The 17,389-nt window shown below is 40.8% G+C and overlaps 2 protein-coding genes across 5 annotated transcripts in view; one reads left to right on the top strand and one right to left on the bottom strand.

The window, feature by feature from the left end:
• The window catches only part of MRPS27 (mitochondrial ribosomal protein S27), a 69,540-nt gene extending 67,921 nt beyond the window's left edge, over positions 1–1,619 (top strand). For both annotated transcript variants that reach the window (XM_039870174.1, XM_039870173.1), the window contains one exon: positions 378–1,619. In XM_039870174.1, coding sequence (XP_039726108.1) covers positions 378–617 — 240 coding nt within the window. In that variant the 3' untranslated portion in view covers positions 618–1,619. The remainder of the gene's footprint in view (positions 1–377) is intronic.
• A 7,674-nt stretch (positions 1,620–9,293) lies between these two features.
• The window catches only part of MAP1B (microtubule associated protein 1B), a 93,450-nt gene continuing 85,354 nt past the window's right edge, over positions 9,294–17,389 (bottom strand). For all 3 annotated transcript variants that reach the window (XM_039870169.1, XM_039870171.1, XM_039870170.1), the window contains 2 exons: positions 14,982–15,220; positions 9,294–13,817 (listed from right to left, as the gene is read on the bottom strand). In XM_039870169.1, the coding sequence (XP_039726103.1) occupies positions 13,662–13,817; positions 14,982–15,220 (395 nt within the window). In that variant the 3' untranslated portion in view covers positions 9,294–13,661. The remainder of the gene's footprint in view (positions 13,818–14,981; positions 15,221–17,389) is intronic.

The following is a 17,389-nucleotide window of genomic DNA, read 5'->3' as shown; positions in this document are numbered from 1 at the left end:
GCCTCTGCCATTCCGTTTGCATCTTAGAGTTCTTTGTTCTTGGAGTTTGCTGCTTGGTTTGGTGCAGGTCAAAGTGGAAATGTAGATTTGTTATACTTGTGCCGTCTTTGTGGTTTAAAACAAACTACAGAAGGAATCACAGCATATGGAGTTCCGTTTACTGTTTGTGAGTAAAGGCAGATAAATCACATGTAGTGCATCTTAGAAAAATTGTTGGGCAAAAAGGAACAAAAGCTAACAGGGTCCGGATGACAGGTTTCCAACAAAATGCAAGCAGAATGTGCAGAGATGTTGTGACTTAATCTCTTTTCCTTTTTGTATTCTTCTCCCACCTGTACTCTCCCCCTTCTCCCCCTTTTTTCCTTTCTTCTCAACAGGCCTTACATTCTAAACTTCAGGCTCTGGGCAAGGTTGAGTCGGGAAGCCTTTTGACTCTGACCACCCAGCTCATCAAAGAACAACTTCCCACCTGTGAAGCAGAGGACATAGCTGCCTATGAGCAGAAGCTGCAGCGGTGGCATCTGGAGCGGGTACAGTTGATTCAGAGGGAACAGGAGCAGAAGGAGAGAGCAAAGCGGGAGCATCAGGCTCGGAAAGCAGCAAAGGCTTCTGCCTGACAGGGCACCAGCCCCGCCATAAGGACGTCAGTAGACCCCGTCGTGAGAATCATCGTAACTGGGATGGCAGCCTCAGCTTCCTACATCTGTTTTCTCCTTTTCTTAAAGCAGGCAGGCCACCTGTGGTATAAAAGCCATGACGCTCTACATATTAAGGCACTGTGACTGCCTATCCAGACTGCCTAGCCGTAGTTCCAAGGGCTGTGGAACTGTGAAAGTGGCTAATAGTCAGACTGAAGCCACCAGCTGAATACCTTAAATGGGGCTCTTGAGGCTTATGGAATTCCTGGGGGACAGAGGTCAATCTTGAATATTGAAACTTCCTGATGCCTCGCGATGGTGGTGGGAGAGGCCATGGTTGAAGTATCAGGTCTCGAGCACAGGTTTTTGAATGGTCTTTCTCTTCCCAGCCGAGGCAAACTGCACATCCTGAGACCTTGTCCCTCTTCTCTCTAGTATAAGCCCTCGGCCTGAGCTGGATGTGGGGTACCCACACATCCCCACTTTCTTCTTCCTTCGTGTCTCACCGTGCCAGACCTGAATTGGGAGAAGTTCAGTACAGGATCGAACGCAAGACCTGCTGGCTTTAAAATTTCGAGAACCTATAGTGGTATTTTAGGAATGTAAGGGCTTTTGAGGACAAAGCTAGCCCTAGTTCTAAAGCCTCCTTGACTGAAAGTTTCTCCATCATGTTGCGGTAACTTTTTTTTCCAAAAAGTATTGTCTCAGCTCTTTCGTCAAGTAGGTAAATGAGCCTCTTGTGCATGCACAGGCACACACATACAACTTGTGAACACACATTTCCATCAGAGAAGTTGGAGAAAGTGAGAGATGGGATGTAACACTTGAGAGGCGGACAATTCCTTCCTGAAGTTTCTCTGTGAATGGGGTTGGGGGCAGCTCTTGTTTGCTATGTAATTTTGCCTTTAAGTACAGTGGTGTACTTTACTTCATGATTGTGCTTTTTTATCAAGAACCTGTGGAAATAAATGTTCTGGCATTTTTCAGGTATTTTCTTTATCTTTGGGGGAAGGGAGAGAGACATAGGGAGTCTCATCATCATTATTGTTCCTGTGATTTTGAGTAACGTATTTTCATTCCCCCCTTCATTAGACTGTGGCATTTATAACAACTAATATTTCTTGAGGACGTACTGTGTGCCAGCACCTCCAGAAACCCTATGATGGAGATACTAGGAACTCCATTTTTGAATGAGGAATCTGCACTGCTTCTCCCTAACCCTGTGCATTGCTCCCATGTACACGTGCAGTCAATATCCCACACGGGGTGCTGTAGGCTAGCAAAGTCGGATTTAACTTAGATAGAGGGTTATGACCTAAGATGAGTTCTGACATTTTGGTTTATCCACGGCAGGGCTTTATCAGCCACTCCCTTATTATATCAAGAGGAAGATTCAAGATAAATCAAAAGGCAACTTTTGCTCAGGAATGACCATCACACATGAAGCATCTAGCTCATAATTTTGCCTCATTTTTCTTCCTCATCTGTCCCTGTCACACTTTACTTCCAGTCCTGATGCCCAGGAGGAATTTTTCTACTCCCGTTCCCTGGAGTTCCTACCTCTTGCAATCCAATCTCTCAGGAAGCTCCCCTTAGGGAGTTTTCTCCTCCAACTGCCACCCTTTCCCCAGGCTCTGATCTCCGAGCTATCAGATACCCTTCCATGGTCCTGGATGATTGTGAAATCTAGCCACTGTCCTTTTTTCCTGATATCACCTTCTGTTTTTCTTCCATGTGAAATGGAGAAACTGCTCTCAGTATCCTGGCCTCTGGGGATGACCTTAACTGTAATAAGTACCTTCCCTCTAGCTGACCTACCATAGTCACAACCAAACCTCCAGCCTCATATCACTAATCCAAGAGCTTAGAACCTGAAGTCCCATTCTTCCAGTCCTCCCTTTCTCTCACTCCATGACTCCTGCTGAACCAGCTTTTCCCTGTAACTCCCTGTCTACAAACCCTAAACCTTTACCCTGTCACTCAAGCCCTTGATCTCCAGAATTCTGACTCTTCTTGCCTTCTTCCAAGCCTGGGCCTTATGGTTGGCTATCCCACTGATGCTCTCATTAGCATATTTAATTTTCTCTCAATTCTTTTATCCGGGCTCACTTGCCATCCTTGGACCCACCTGTTATGGGTTGAATTATGTCCCCTCCAAAACAGATAAGTTGAAGGCCTAACCTCTAGTACCTTAGAATTCTTAGTTGACAATAGGGTCTTTATAGAGATAATCATGGACTGAGGTATTTAGGGTGGGCCCTAATCCAATATGATATGTCCTGATAAAAAGGGAAAATTAGGACATAGAAACATACACACAGGGAGAAGACATCCGTGTGATGAGTGGTGCATCTACAGGCCATGGAAGGCCAGGGATTGCCATCAAACAACAAGCTAGAAGAGGCAAGGAAGGATTGTCCCCTAGATCCATCAAAGGGAGCGTGACTCTGCTGACACTTTGATTTTGGACTTCTAGCCACCAAAATTGTTCTATTCTTTTAAGCCATCCAATTTTTGGCACTTTGTTACAGCAGCCTGAGGAAACTAATACACCACCATTTGTTTCCTTTCTGTTTGCTCTGACCCACTAAACATTGCTATGCAAAATCGTAATATTAGGCTGATTGATTCCTCTATAAATTTACAGCTATCCTCGTCAACTCAGTAGTCTTTCCATTGATCTTTCATTGACTCTCATTTTTACCTCACTAGCTTTTTACTCTGCTGAAGCCCCAGACTTTTGCCCCCAGAACTGAGATGTTCTTGCCTCCTACTTTATCAAGAAAATTTAAGCCACATCGTAAAACCTCAGTCTCCCTCTTTTTACCTTAACAGTTCTCTCTCCTTACCAGTTCTCTCGTCATCCCTCCTACTTCTCAGTGATACAAATCCCTCCCTCCTTTCCAAGGTTAGGCTCTCCATTTGTGACCTGGTCCCATCCCTGCCTGCCTATTCCAGAACCATCAAGGCTTCCCTTTCCATTTTGCATCATCTCTACCGATACTTTTTCTTCCAAGTCTACAGTCTTCATGAACACCTCCTTCCCTCTTAGAAACAAAAAAGCTTTTATCCGGCCATCGATGAAGCTACTACTCTATCACCCTCCTTCCTTTGGTCATCACACTTCTTAAAAGGTAGCCTGCCTTACTGTCTAGTTGCTTGTTCTTCAGACCTTGAATTTGGCTTTCACTCTGCTTGCTGCACATCAACTGCAATGACCTTTTTGCCCTCCGCTCCATTTATGTGATGCACCACTGACCACCCCCTTGTAGTCCTGTTGACTACAGCAGACAGCCTGGCTCTGTTCTAGCACCGCTTCCCTGTGCTCACAAGCATTTGGCATATACTGTGTGCAGGACACCATACTAAGTGCCATGGAGTTTACAGAGGTAAGTAAACTATAGGTCCTACCCTCAAATAACTTAGATCCTTGTGAGGGAGAGGAGGCGGGCACATACACACCTATTGATACACAGCTAAAAAGTTTTAAAAATAGATAAAGTGTTGTGGGTGTTGACAGAAAGAGCACTTCAAGCCCAGAAGCAGGAGAAACTACAGGAAGTCATCTTCATCTGCTTTGTGCTTTAATTAGTCACATAGGTCTGTCTCAAGCTGTCCTGGGCTAGAAATAGTCTTCTTCCCCTCAGAGTCTTATGTAGAATAGATGTTCAAGAAAAATTATTTTAAATTAAGTTGAAATGAATGATCCAGACTAAACGGGCTTGGCCTATAGCCCACGCCCACCTTGTTCCCTCCCTACCCCAAAAAAAGAAGGAAAAGAGTGACAAAAGAAGGAAAAACAGTGAAATACAAACATCTTACTCCCGTTTTGTGGCTGTGTTGCCTTGATACCAAATGTTACATTTTGTTATCATATTTTCTAGCTGGCTATGGATACAAGACATGTGGGAAAGTTGCTGTAGATTTTAAAAGTACTCAAAGGCCTTGAAAATTAGTTTATTAAAGTTATCTTTTCACTCCGAATGAAATAGCATCTAGTAGGTAGAGAGAGGCCAAGGATGCTGCCGAACATCTTAAAGTACATAGGACAGCCCACAGGACAGCTATCTGGTCCAAAATGTCAGTAGTGCCAAGGTTAGAAACCCTGGCCTAGGGTACATGAGCAGGGCATCCTCAGGAATTTAAGCAAATGATATTTCTCAGGCCAGAAACATAATTAACAGTTTCTTATCTAACTAAATATGAGTATAAAATAAGTAGTAATGCAGGGTGAGCCATTATTCTTCCTAAACAAAGTCCATTATGGAAAAGAGTAAAGGATGATTGATATGATTTTGCTGTCTGGGGATATATAACTAGGACCAGGAGTCTTAAGCCAAAATGAAGCTGCTGTGATGTGACCTCCAGTGAGTCAGCAGAATCCGACACCATCGCAGCTAGTAATCTTGCTGGGCCTGTGTGTGTGTGAGGAAGGATGAAGTTTGAAATGGACTAAGGATTTTGACTTTTGAGAATTATAAAAGCAAAAAAAAAAAAAAAGTATCGTGATGGTATTTTCATGAAATACTTAGAGCTCAGCTTTTCAGATTTCTATTTCAGAGCTGAACTTTTCGAACTCCGAAAACAATAAATTTTATAAATCTTACTTTAGAAGAGTGCTTTTTAACATAGTTATGTCAGGAAAATTGCCTTTTATTCTAAAGAACAGCTTCTTAGCTTGAAAATAACTTTTTATTTCCTTGTTGATTTTGCGTTTTTGCTGACACTGCATGCTGCATTGAGGATGTTATTACCTGTGTAACAAGGAGGTCAAAACAGAAGATGGTGACAATTCCCCTGAGACTGTGGCAGTTACCACTGGAAACTTTATTTAAAACAAAACAGATATACTTAGGCTGTGTATTATATATGAATGTTAGCAATTCCAGATCTGAGCTGACATGTTCAGAAAACAAAGTTTATACTTACAAAAATCATCTGAAAATAAATTCCATTATGGACTTTAAATGCTAGATGAGGATACGGGGAAGTTTTATAAAGGTTTTATAAAAAGGATATTGTTTTTTAAAAAAGGGATATTATATCCTTTAATGTTCTCCTCAGTGGGAGAATTTTGCTTGCTATTTTGGCTTCCATGGTGCTTCATCTTTGCAGAATTCAAAATTTTAATCCTTAAAACACCCTCCAAGGTTAATGTACCTGAAATAGTATGTGGAATAGAATAAGAATGCTCATTAAAAGTTTCCTGCAATGACAGTATGCTGGACCACTGTTGGCCGTCGCTGTTTCCCAGGCTCTGGCTCAAGAGCAATTATACCCATCTTGATTACAAAACTTATATGCAACAGCTACTCTTTGTGACTGCCCATTCCTACCTGATTTAATCTTGGCTAATTAAACACATCCTCTTTAATCTTTACAACAACCCTGCAGAGCAGAGATTATTACCCTCATTTTACAGGGGAGAAAACTGAGACTTATGTGACTTGCCCAGGGCCACACAATAAATGACAGGGACAATGTTTGAACCCATGTTTGTCTGATTCCAAAACTACTTTCCAACAACTGCACCATATAACCACGGTGCAAACCTGAGACTAAGTACATTCATTCATTCATTTATTCAACAAATATTTACTGAATATCTACTATGTGTCAGGAACTGTTAAAATAGCCGCTTAAGATACAGCAAGGAACAAAATAGACAAAGCTCCCTTCCCTCATGGCATTTACAATCTGTGGTAGAAGACACAATATGTCATATGGTGCCATGTGATCTGGAGAGAAAGCAAGGAAAAGAGTGCTGGTTAAGTGGAGGAGGTAGCGACTTAAAACAGGGGTGTTAGGGAAGCCTTCCAGAGAAGACATGTGAACAAAGCCCCATGGGGGTGAGTTTAAGAATCATGGAGTCACCCGAGGGAAAAGCACGGTAAACAAAGGCAACTGTCAGTGCCTGGCCCCCAGGTGGAAGCATGCCAGGAGTGTCTGCAGAAATAGCAAGGAGGCCAGTGTGGCTGCAGTGAGGTGGAGAGTTGTAGGAGATGAGGCCAGAGAAAAAAGGGCTATACAAAGGGACAGATGGTGTAAGGCTCCCAGCCCATCAGTAAGGACACTGGCTTTTATCCTGAGAACCCATTTAAAGGTTTTAGCACTGGATGGCATGATATAACCTAACATGTTTAGAGGATTAGTCTAGCTGCTCGGTGGAACATAAAGTAGGAGGGCAGAGACAGGAAACAGGAAGGTCAGTTAGAAGGCTACTGCAGGAATTCGGGAGAGAAGTGATTGGCTTGGACAAAAGTAGTAACAGTGAATGTGAGAAAAAAGGAGTTGGACTGGATGTATTTTGCAGGTAGAGCCAGTAGATTTGCTAAAGGGCCAAGATTTTTGACCTGAGCAACTGGAATGATGTTTTTGTCCTTTACTGAGGTAGAAAAGCCTAGGGAGAGAAGCAGTTTGGAGAGATGGGGGCATGTTAAATTTGATTTGGGATAGTTTAAAGATCCCTATTGGACATCCAAACAAAGCTCTTAATAGAGAGCTGCATATACAAGTTTGGAAATCAGAGAAGAGGTACAGACTGGAGATACAAATTGTAAAAGTCATCAGTTTAGCCGTGGCATTTAAATCCATGAGGTTGCATTAAAGTAACATGCATTTTTGGTTTGAGTGGAGAAGAGTCTGAGCCATGAAATAGAGCTGTGCCTATTTTTATGGAGAGATCACCCCATGAACCAGGGGTGCTCCATCAGCTGTGAAAACGTTGCCAGTAATCCCCTGAGAATGAGCCAGAAGAACTGCTCATATTTAAGGAACTGGGTGTAACCAACACTCAATCTGCATCTACGGCTCCAGTGAATTTCCAAGATTTACAGTATAAAATCGAAGAAAAAATGGTGATCTGGGGTTTATGCAAGAGATGGAGAATTCGTGAGTCAGCAGTGTGTCAAAAGATCATTGTAGGGACACAGAGAAGCATTTAGAATGAGCAATACAATTATAAAAAGAGAGAAAATGTAGGCACAGTACCTTCACAGACTTGATTTGCCTGGAAGACAGGAAAAAAGAAACTAAAAAGTTATCTCCAACGTATAGGAAAGGACCAGCCGGAAGGGGACTTACTTCCCCATCTCTGCTATGCCCAGGTCTGGAGGGAGGGGACATAAACACATGAAGGGGTTCAGGTGGGGTGACCAACCATCAGGGCTTCCCTGGGACAGAGGAGTTTCCTGGGACACAGGACTTTCAGTGCTAAACCCAGGGCAAACCGGGATGGTTACTCACCCTACTTCAGGCCAGAAACACTTCCTGGAACTGAATAGTTTTACAGTGAAATAGAAAACAGCTTATTTATTTAAGGTTAGTCTGATAGATGTAATTAAAATCTCTTGGTGATGATTTCCCACCCTGAGTTCTCACAGGCTTAGCCCTTTAATTTCGGAATTCCTTCTGGCAAACAGTGACTCCTAATAGGATCCATCAATGAAGCCCCATAGTTTGGAGGCACAATGTAAGGTCAAATGAAGGGTATGAAACAAAGGAACATCGTTATGACTCAGGACAGGCTGCACTGGCCTTTTGAGGTTAAAAGACCATCTCTGAAAGATGGAAAGGCCAGGCGCTAGAGGTCTCTATCGAGCACTGTATGAGCAGATTTTCTGTGGTCATGTGGAGGGAATTGAGGTGCCAGGGTCTCTCGCTCCACACTGCCGTTCTGAGCAGTCTGGGGCCCGATGCGCTGATCCTGCTCTCCGCTGATCACGTGATCGGTTACCTTGGCCTAAAATTTGCTTTCCGTCCAATACACACGTGCCGTGACTCAGTTTAGACATCACTTCTGGTGCTTTTCCACCTTGAATTTGGGGAGCCCCGGTCACCCCAGTCAATTAGGGCAGCACTTGGGTTTTGTTCGCCTTTAAATCTCCACAGTAGTACCCACTGCTGGGTAGAGAGTAAAGGTATGGTAATTTGAGTAAGAGGAATTCCTCCTTTTGGTGGGTACTTTTCTATACTCACTTTTCTTAAACAGCTTTTAGTTCCTGGGTGTCAATCAGATCCACAGTGTATGGTGTGGATAGAGCTTATCCTGTAACTGAGCAAGAAACCAAGAAGGAGATAAGGTATTAGGTATGATTACTGAGTATGATGGCCTTGTAAAGGTCATCCTTAGGAGGTCAGCCTTAGGAAGGACCATCCAGTTTGACCATCTTGTCAAATCCTCTCATTTTACAGGTGAGAAAAGGAACTCTAAATGGGATAAAGTGACAGAGGTCACACAAGTCAGATGTGGCAGAGCTAGGATTAACACCTGGTTTGGGGTTATACTGTGATTTATGTAGGAAACCCCTCCCAATATCCTTCTCCAACTACACTGCTCTATTTACTTTTTCTTTTTATGCAGTGTTAATCATCACTTTCCCTCATCTCCCAATTTCTGTCCTTAAACTCCCAACTTTTTCCAGGGCTTGTTCTAAAAGATAACGAGGTAGCAATTACAGAAACAGTAGCGGGACCCTTTCTGAGGTTTGCCAAAAGCCAGCAGAGCCCACTCTGAAAGGAACACAATCATCCCCAATCCCCGCATGAATGAATGCCAAGATTGCCATCCCACCCCAGCCTCATGAGTGGCAAAGCCCAACTCCTGCTGAGCCTAACTCAGTCACACAAAACGTAAGACAGCACAGCACACACGTGAACTTTTGCCACTTTTGTATTTTATTGTGGAACTGAGTTTGTTTCTTTTTTTCTTTTACATCAAATATCCTCAATGGAAGAGGGGATATTGCACACAAATATCATAAAAGCACTACATATTACTTTCACTGGAAACTAATTTTCTACATTAGATATGACTGGATAGGATAGAAGTGATGCAGGATTATAAGACATAATACCATACACAGCTGCAGACTGACACAAACACCATTCAGAACAAGAGAGAGGAGTGGGAGGTGCTTCTCTGCTGAGCTCAAGACCACTTCTTTCCAGGGCCAGAAGGAGAAGGGCTGCATGCAGCACAGGTAAGCCGACTCTGACCTGCTACGGGGTGTTCTCAAAAGGGCAGCCCAGTCCTGATGCCTCATCTCAATGGTCCCTGCTTTGGGGAGCTCTCCAAATGAATGCAGAGAAGCTATTTTTTTCCCCTTCCTTTTCAGTTTTTGATGCTGCCTTTTAAATCAACTTAATAAAGTCACAGATTTTTTTAATAGTAAATCATTTTAATACCAGGTGAATAACCTAATTGCTTTCAAAGAAATGCTCATCCCTAGACTGCTTTTGGTGTGTTGTTCAGTTGGTTAAAAGATAAAAGCTCACAGTTCCTTTCAAATGGAAACAGGATCTTCTAAATCTGAAGCGCAAAAAAAAAATGTTATTAATCTAATTCACAATATCATTACTGAGCAAGAACCTCCTGTGACAGGTGACTAAAGAGAGGCAAGAAAAGCAATTTCAGAATTGTAGAACAGCTCCTGAGAGCTGAAATTTGGTAACAGAAGGAAAATGGAAGGTGGTAAAATTTCCATTAACGAATGATTTAATCTTATTAAATGAGTATTGAAAAGCTCCTAAACTGCATAAGCTATTGGAGACACTTAAAACATTCATATACACTGGGGAAACCATTCACTATGATATGTAAGGTTAAGAAAAAAAAATTTTTTTTTCAACTCCATGAAAAATGGAATTGGGGGAAGGGGGTCAGTCACTGTATCCAGTCCCACCACAAGACTGAGAAAGCATGCACGAGGGTTGGGTTCTGAGAAAGGGAATAGAATTAGTTAAAATTGAAAATGGAGGATCATCTCTAACATTTAGTCTCTGTAGAATTTTGCTTAAGAATACTACCAAAAAGGTCAAGATCATGAGTGCTATCTCAATAGAATTCCATCGTTTAAACAAAGTGTAAATTCCTTCCACGCAGAAATTCAATCCATACAGTTGGATTAAGTTATCGGTATGAATAAAGCTCCCGGAAGTCTGTGTCAATCTTTAGCTCTCACCATGAATGTACACAGTACATTGTGATGGCTGTTACTAAACTAATTGTGTATTTATGGAACTAGCAAAATTAGGTTAGTCACCCAGTTAGAAAGTTCTCTGGAAGGACAGGAGCAACCTGTAATGCAAATATTGGTATTCCTGGTATACTCAGGCTCTGTGGTCATCACTGAGAACAATGGATGGAGAAAGGTATATTTCATAGGAAAAAGAGCCAGCTGACCAGTGACAGCTTTTGTATATTTTTCCCATTAAATCCCATAGCAAAAAAATAAAAATAAAAATAATAATAATAATAATAATAATAATAATAATAAAGGAGTGGGATAGAATGGTTATAATTGAAAACTGGCTATAATTCTTCTAAAATGTTGGTAATTTTTAAAGCAAAATAATGTACATGTTAAATAAATTTAATTTGGGAAATTAGAAAATAATTCCATCTTCTATCAAAGAAAAGTCAACCAGAGGTCTGGATTTGGCAAGAAGGCTGCAAATTTCTTTTCTCATTATGTGTACTAACTCAACTACTAATCATTAAATAATTATCTTAGTATCTTAGGTTGTCTCATTAAATAAGTTTGAAGTAGATGAGTTTATACTCAATGAAATTCATTTATGTTGCAATGTTTTCCATCATGTGTTAATTTTTTGTACCCTTAATCAATGTGTTGTTTTTAAAGACTTGAAAAAATGGAGTAATAAATAAAAGCTGCATTTCCAGAGAAGCCTAAAAAAAATAGAATATTAATTTTTTTAAAAAATTAAACATTTGAAAATGTAATTCACAGCATTAATTAGACTGCATAGGTCCTCAGTGAAAAGACCCTGAAGAAGCATTGTTTAAACCCTCATAGTAAGTTAGCAGTGCAAAACATACACTTATCAGACAAAAATAAACTAAAATGTTATTTTTGAAATAAATAACTAACGTAGAAAATAAAATGAGGTCATTGTTCACTACTCCGGAGATCTTAGAGTCTGCAGGAAACACAACGTGACAGAGCACAGTACAGTTGTCACTGAGAAGTTTGCCACATCTGAACACCGGGTGCATCGATCTGCAGCTTGAAACTTGACATCAGTTTTAATCATGATCTGACTTCCCAGATTCACTGTTCAATGACAATGATGGAAATGATCTTTGAACTCTACACGATGAATCGTAGGAGCTGGGAATTCATTTGTTTTCAATGTATTATTTTTGTTTTCTTTCTCTCTCTTTCTTTCTTTTCTTTCTTTTTTCTTTCTTTTTTTTTTTCAGAAAAGAAAATCCCAAAGCAAATTTTGCTAGGGTTCTTTGAACTTATCGTGGCTCTTTTACCTCATGGTTGAAGATCTTGAAAGAAGTATGTAGGATATCACTGGGTGATGTAAAGGCCTGGAAAAAGTACCCTACCATGCCATTCTCCCCTACTCTCAAATAGCACATACTCAGATTTTTATGTTATGGGAATCAAGGGGTGGGAGGTATCACTATTCCTGGTAGTTGTGGGTTTTAATAAATATTATTACTGCAATATCAGACTTCAATCTCACCAGAACTTCAAAAAACATTATTCATTTTTTGTCTTACGAAACACTTAAAAAAAAAAAAAAAGACTGTCATTTGAAAATTTTCTTAGCATTTTCCTGCAAATGAAAACATTTGTTAAAAAGTTCATCTATGAAAAGTTCTCACATACCTAAAAAAAAATTCTTCTGTACACTTGTTCCCATAATTATGCTGAAATTAATGGAAAATTAAAAAAAGCCAATGTAAGACAATGGAAGGTAAATACTGTACACTTGGAGAACCTCTTTCACCATTAAGATTCACTGTTTTCCCAGTTCTGATCGTAGAAGCCATTTCAATCTTGAACTTGCAGTAGTAAAGAAGCTACGAAAGGCTCAACTTGTTTGGCTGAGGGGCCACAGGGGCACTGAGGTGGTATTCCACACACGCATGACTCAGCATCAAACTGTTGCACCTTTCAGATCAGCTTCTAGTACTCCCACACGCGTACACACACGCTCCTGTAACTGGAGTAGCTATAATCCTACACGGATGTTTTATAAACTTGCTGTCTCACATTAAAAAATAATAAGTGCATCAAGTATCTTTGTACATTCAAGTCACTTTCTAAGGCAAATTGTCTACCATATGTACTCCCAACTGCTTTGGTATTTGCTTGTTAATTGGGATGGACTTGGGTGTTTCTGCATGCAGGTTAATTGACTCAGAGTGGACTAACTGGGTGCACAGATGCTGGGAGCATGCCTTAGATCAATCTACTCGTGTGTTTGAAGAGTCTGAGAGTTCTGAATGGGGTTCAAACCACTTGCATGTCCAATCTACAATCACTATGTTATGTCAGTGTGCAGCCTTCAAACTGAAGGAGCTTAATTAAGGCGTGAAAATCTCACATGCCTTCATAACAAGTTCTGTTCTTTTTGTTTTCTTCCAGCCAAGTTGTTTTAGAAAATTAAGACCCTTCTGATGACTCAGACTGACACAAGTTGAAAACTTTGCCTATGTAGACTATAGAATACAGACTGCCTGAGAATATGCAGACCAAATTGCTGGTTATTTTCTCTTCCTTACCCCACCCTGCTCTCTCTCTCTTTCTCTCTGGGTATCTCACCAGCACTCTCTACCATTACATCTCCTTCTCTTGCATTCTTTTTCTTTCTCATTCTCTCTCTCTCTCTCTCTCTGTCCTGCGTTCTCTCTCTGTGTGCGCTCTTTCTCTCGCTTTCTCTCTTTCTAAGACAAATGCCTCTATCTAGCAGAAGTCAGCTGGGTTTGCTAGTGCATGGTTTCCAAATGCTTAGCAGAGATGAACTGGGGTAGGTAATTTTGCAGTAACTTGAACCCTAGTGTGGGAATACTGTTACTTCCCTTAGCAATCAGCAAAAACTGAGAAATATTAGTGACTTGCATCACCATGACACAGTCTAGTGTTTGGCAGGTAATGGTTCAGTGACTTATTTAGACGAATTGACATTTTAGAAAAGGTGATTTTAAATTGAAGACTTTCTGGAAACAAAGTTCAAATCCTGTGGTGTGGCTGGCCTTGGTCTTTACAGTTCAATCTTGCACGCAGGGAAGGATTCATCTTGCATAACCACTGTGCTGCTGCTTGCTAAAACCATGATGTTGAGGTCCTGCTGTTTCTCATGGGTCTCCTGGTACCATTCCCTCATCACTTCCGAGTCATGAGTTGGAATCAGGGTTACCTGCAGGGAGAGAGAAAACAGCTGTTTAAGGGCGGAGCCAGAAATCAGATGGAAAAAAAAAAAAAAACACCAATCAGGTCTTAGACCATTAGGAAGAAGAAAGGAAAAGATAGGAATTTTTTCTATTTTCCTCAAAAAATGCAAAGGACATTTCAACTTACATTTTCCAGGAACCAAAAATACCTAATGACTAGTCAATTAGTTCATTTATATTCACTGTCAGTTTTTCAATTCAATGTTAAGAGAAGAAGTGCTTCAGTTAAGGCAAAATTTCTTATATTCCCTTTAACATACCCGGCAAGTTTTGCATTTAAGATATTGCATATTTAATCCAAGGAGCTTTGGTAATTACCGCAGCTCAAAGCCCTCTAATGTGTATAACTACCATTTTGTCCTGAAAACAAGGATTTGTATCTTTAATTCGTGGGTGTGGTTAGGGATGGAGGAGTGGGTAGGGTGAGTGGGTAGTGGCTTGAATAGTAAAAGTCCCATCTAGAATTCATTAAGAGGCCACTGGTGCTCCTCATGAGATTTTACATAATTAATTAACAAATAATTCTATTGACTCTTATGCAAACAGTTTACTAGGTGACTGTGCAGACAAGTAAAACAGAGAAGCACAGGTCACAGCTGAAATGATAGAGTAATTCATGGTCAGTCATGATGTTTGTGAGTTGGGAACATCTCGTTGGGAGCCATCTTCAGCAATGCCCCTCCTGTGGAATTTCACATGGACAGTTTGTTTTCTAAATGGCCAAACTCCTAGCTTTGGTCTACTTGTGAAACACACAGGAGTAAAGACAATTCCTCAGCAGCTCTTACATGGAAATATGACCACTCTGATTCATTCACACATACTTCTGGTATATTAGAGGGAAGGGCAAGTGACCTTGGACCCATTTTGCAGGTAAGTAAATTATGCCTTACGGTGGTGAAGTTGCTTTCTTCCCAGGCCACAGTTGTTACTGGTGCCAAGAGTAATATTTTAGATTATCTTCTGTGTGTGAAATCCACTTTGTCCTCAGGATATTTCAGGTGTGACAGACCCCTGGGTCACCTCATGTGGATCCACAATCACAACAAGGCCTCTTTAAGCATGATTCCTCCCCTCCGCCTCTGGGCACAGCTCCACGCTCAGTGTAGACACTGCCCTGGAACTCTTACCTGCATGTTGCTGCCCCACTGGGCCTTCCCTTCCAACAAGGCATCCAGGACAGCCCGGCTGGGCTCCTCAGCAGCAGGGTCATTCCCACTCACCACGTAGTAGGACGACCTCACTCTCTTGAAGAATTCGACATCAACATTCTTACTATTGCTGTGGTTGGGAATGTAGCACAGGTCCAAATACACAGGGGGCCCTGGAGGCACAGCTGAGAGCTTGGCTGTCTTGGTGGTTCCTGGTCCTTTGGTAAACAAACAAAGAGAAAGCCAGGGTCACAAGAATGTGAAGAGACCCCCAGGTCCAGTACACCTTCCCTACTCATCCTCAAGAAGTTCCATAGGGCATGCGAAGGGAAGACCGGGCATTTCCCTCTCTCTTGTCGAGGGCATTTAACACTGGCAATCTGAGAAGATATAACATGGTTGTTTGCCATCTCACCAGGAGAAACGAAGAAAGGAATGGTTCCCCGTTTATGGGCAACCCATTTGGAGGAAAAATTTCAAGGCCTTCCCAAAAGATGGAACTAGATAATAATAATATGCCTAAAAGGGCTACCGATGTGCCTCTTACTTTGAAAGTGATCTAAAAAACAGATTTTAAAAGTCAAAAGGAAGCCTCTGCATTTGGTGAACTATAATTAATAAGAAATGTTAGTAATCCATGTTAGGATCTCATTTGAGAGCAATTTTGCCAACAGCTGAATATTATACCCTAACAATTTGACCTAGTAAATAGTTAAGATCTTAACCTTATATGATTGCCAAGGCCCTCAGCACCTCAACCTCAATCGTAAATGGATGAAACTGCATTTTCTATCCTTAGCACAGTCTCTGAAAAGTGAGACACCTCTCCCTGGACAAAAAGCTGGATACCCAACTTTGACAAGAGGAAGGTTAAGAAAGACTAGGCTTTCTCTAGCCAATCAGGACGCACCAGACAGGGTAAAGGGGCACCTGCTCCGTCTAAAAGTCCTGGTCAAAGTAAAGATTCGGAATAACACAAAAGTTTCCTGGCATCTTATGTATATTTGGTGAGCTGGCTTTCTGACTTGTTCTAGTTAGAATGTTTAAACTTTTTGAAACATTACTAGAACTAGCCTTCTCAGATAGTGGTTCTTTACCCTGGCTGCATAATTTGAATCACTTACTATGCATAATACTGTTGCCCAGGCCCCATGCCCCAGAGTCTGACTTAATGAGGCTGGGGTGGGGGCCTCGGCATCAATACCTTTTAAACGCACCCCAGATAATTCTAATGTGCCAATAGTTTGAGACCACCGCTGTAAAGTCATTTCAAATACCAGCTGGATCCTATAAATGTAATCCTATTTCTTTTCTCCATAGGATGTTTAAAAATTTGTCATCCCAGAGTTAAGACCACCAGTGAACACCATCAACTGTCCAGTTTTATTTTTAGGGGGTTTGAGGAATGACGAGAATCAGCCAAATGGATTTTTAGATAAACCGACTCATTGTATAAATAGATTAATCAGCCATTTTAATGAATCTGAGCTGAAAGCCCTCAAAATAGCCATATATAAGCCTCCCAAAGAACTCTGACTTATAGAAGTTAATGAGTTACAGTTCTTTTAATAATTGAAAATGCCTGCAATTTTTCCTTGTGTGCTAAATTGCTACTATCAATGCCAAATAAATATTGCTCGTGCTCATAAAGAAGCACGAACTGAGGAAACTGACAGAAGTAGACCCAGGTTTGTTTTAAAAATCAATTAATAGTGAGATTTTGTCTTTTTAGAAATCTATTAGAAAAACATTTTCAAAGGAAATCAAATTAACTCATCTTTATTTCTTACTTTGCCTTAAAATTCTCTCTTTATATGACAAAAATGTTTTAAAAAATAAACTGTGTGGGCTGGGGAGTAGATGTTTTGGCAAGTTGGGTAGCAAGTTTCAGTTGGTTTTTATCTATTTGAATGGATTTCATGTTTTCTTCCAAGTGCAGGTCAGTTGTCAATTCTTTTAGACCAAGGGGTTGATTATCTGGTGGTTCTCCATTAATCTTAAGCATGACTAAATTGTTCTCTACATCCATATAAAAAGAGGAAATCTGATGAGAAATGAGTCTTGAAATTGATACTTCATGTTGCTTCACATATAACTTTGCAGTTGTTAACGCTTCCCAAAATGCACTGAATTTGAGAGTCTCAAGTTTCACCTATCGGATTTTCCCTAAGAAATCAAGGCATTGTTATTTAAGTTATTTTTTGCTTTACATGTTTGGGTCAACTTATATTACTTTGTGAACTGTAGTCTAAAATCCCGGTATAACTACACAAAGCAAATAAAATGTAATAATGCAAATCCCTGTGATTGGTTTGAAGCAACCTAATGAAGCGAGTCATCAGAGATCTGTTCCATCAAAAACCCAGGTCATTGCTGAGAACTTGATA

The sequence above is a fragment of the Pteropus medius genome, unplaced genomic scaffold (genome assembly GCF_902729225.1).
Source record: "Pteropus medius unplaced genomic scaffold, Ma_sr-lr_union100, whole genome shotgun sequence".
In the NCBI taxonomy this organism is placed as follows: domain Eukaryota; kingdom Metazoa; phylum Chordata; class Mammalia; order Chiroptera; family Pteropodidae; genus Pteropus; species Pteropus medius.
Note: the sequence above shows the minus strand (reverse complement) of the source record. Positions and strands in the feature narration are given on the sequence as shown.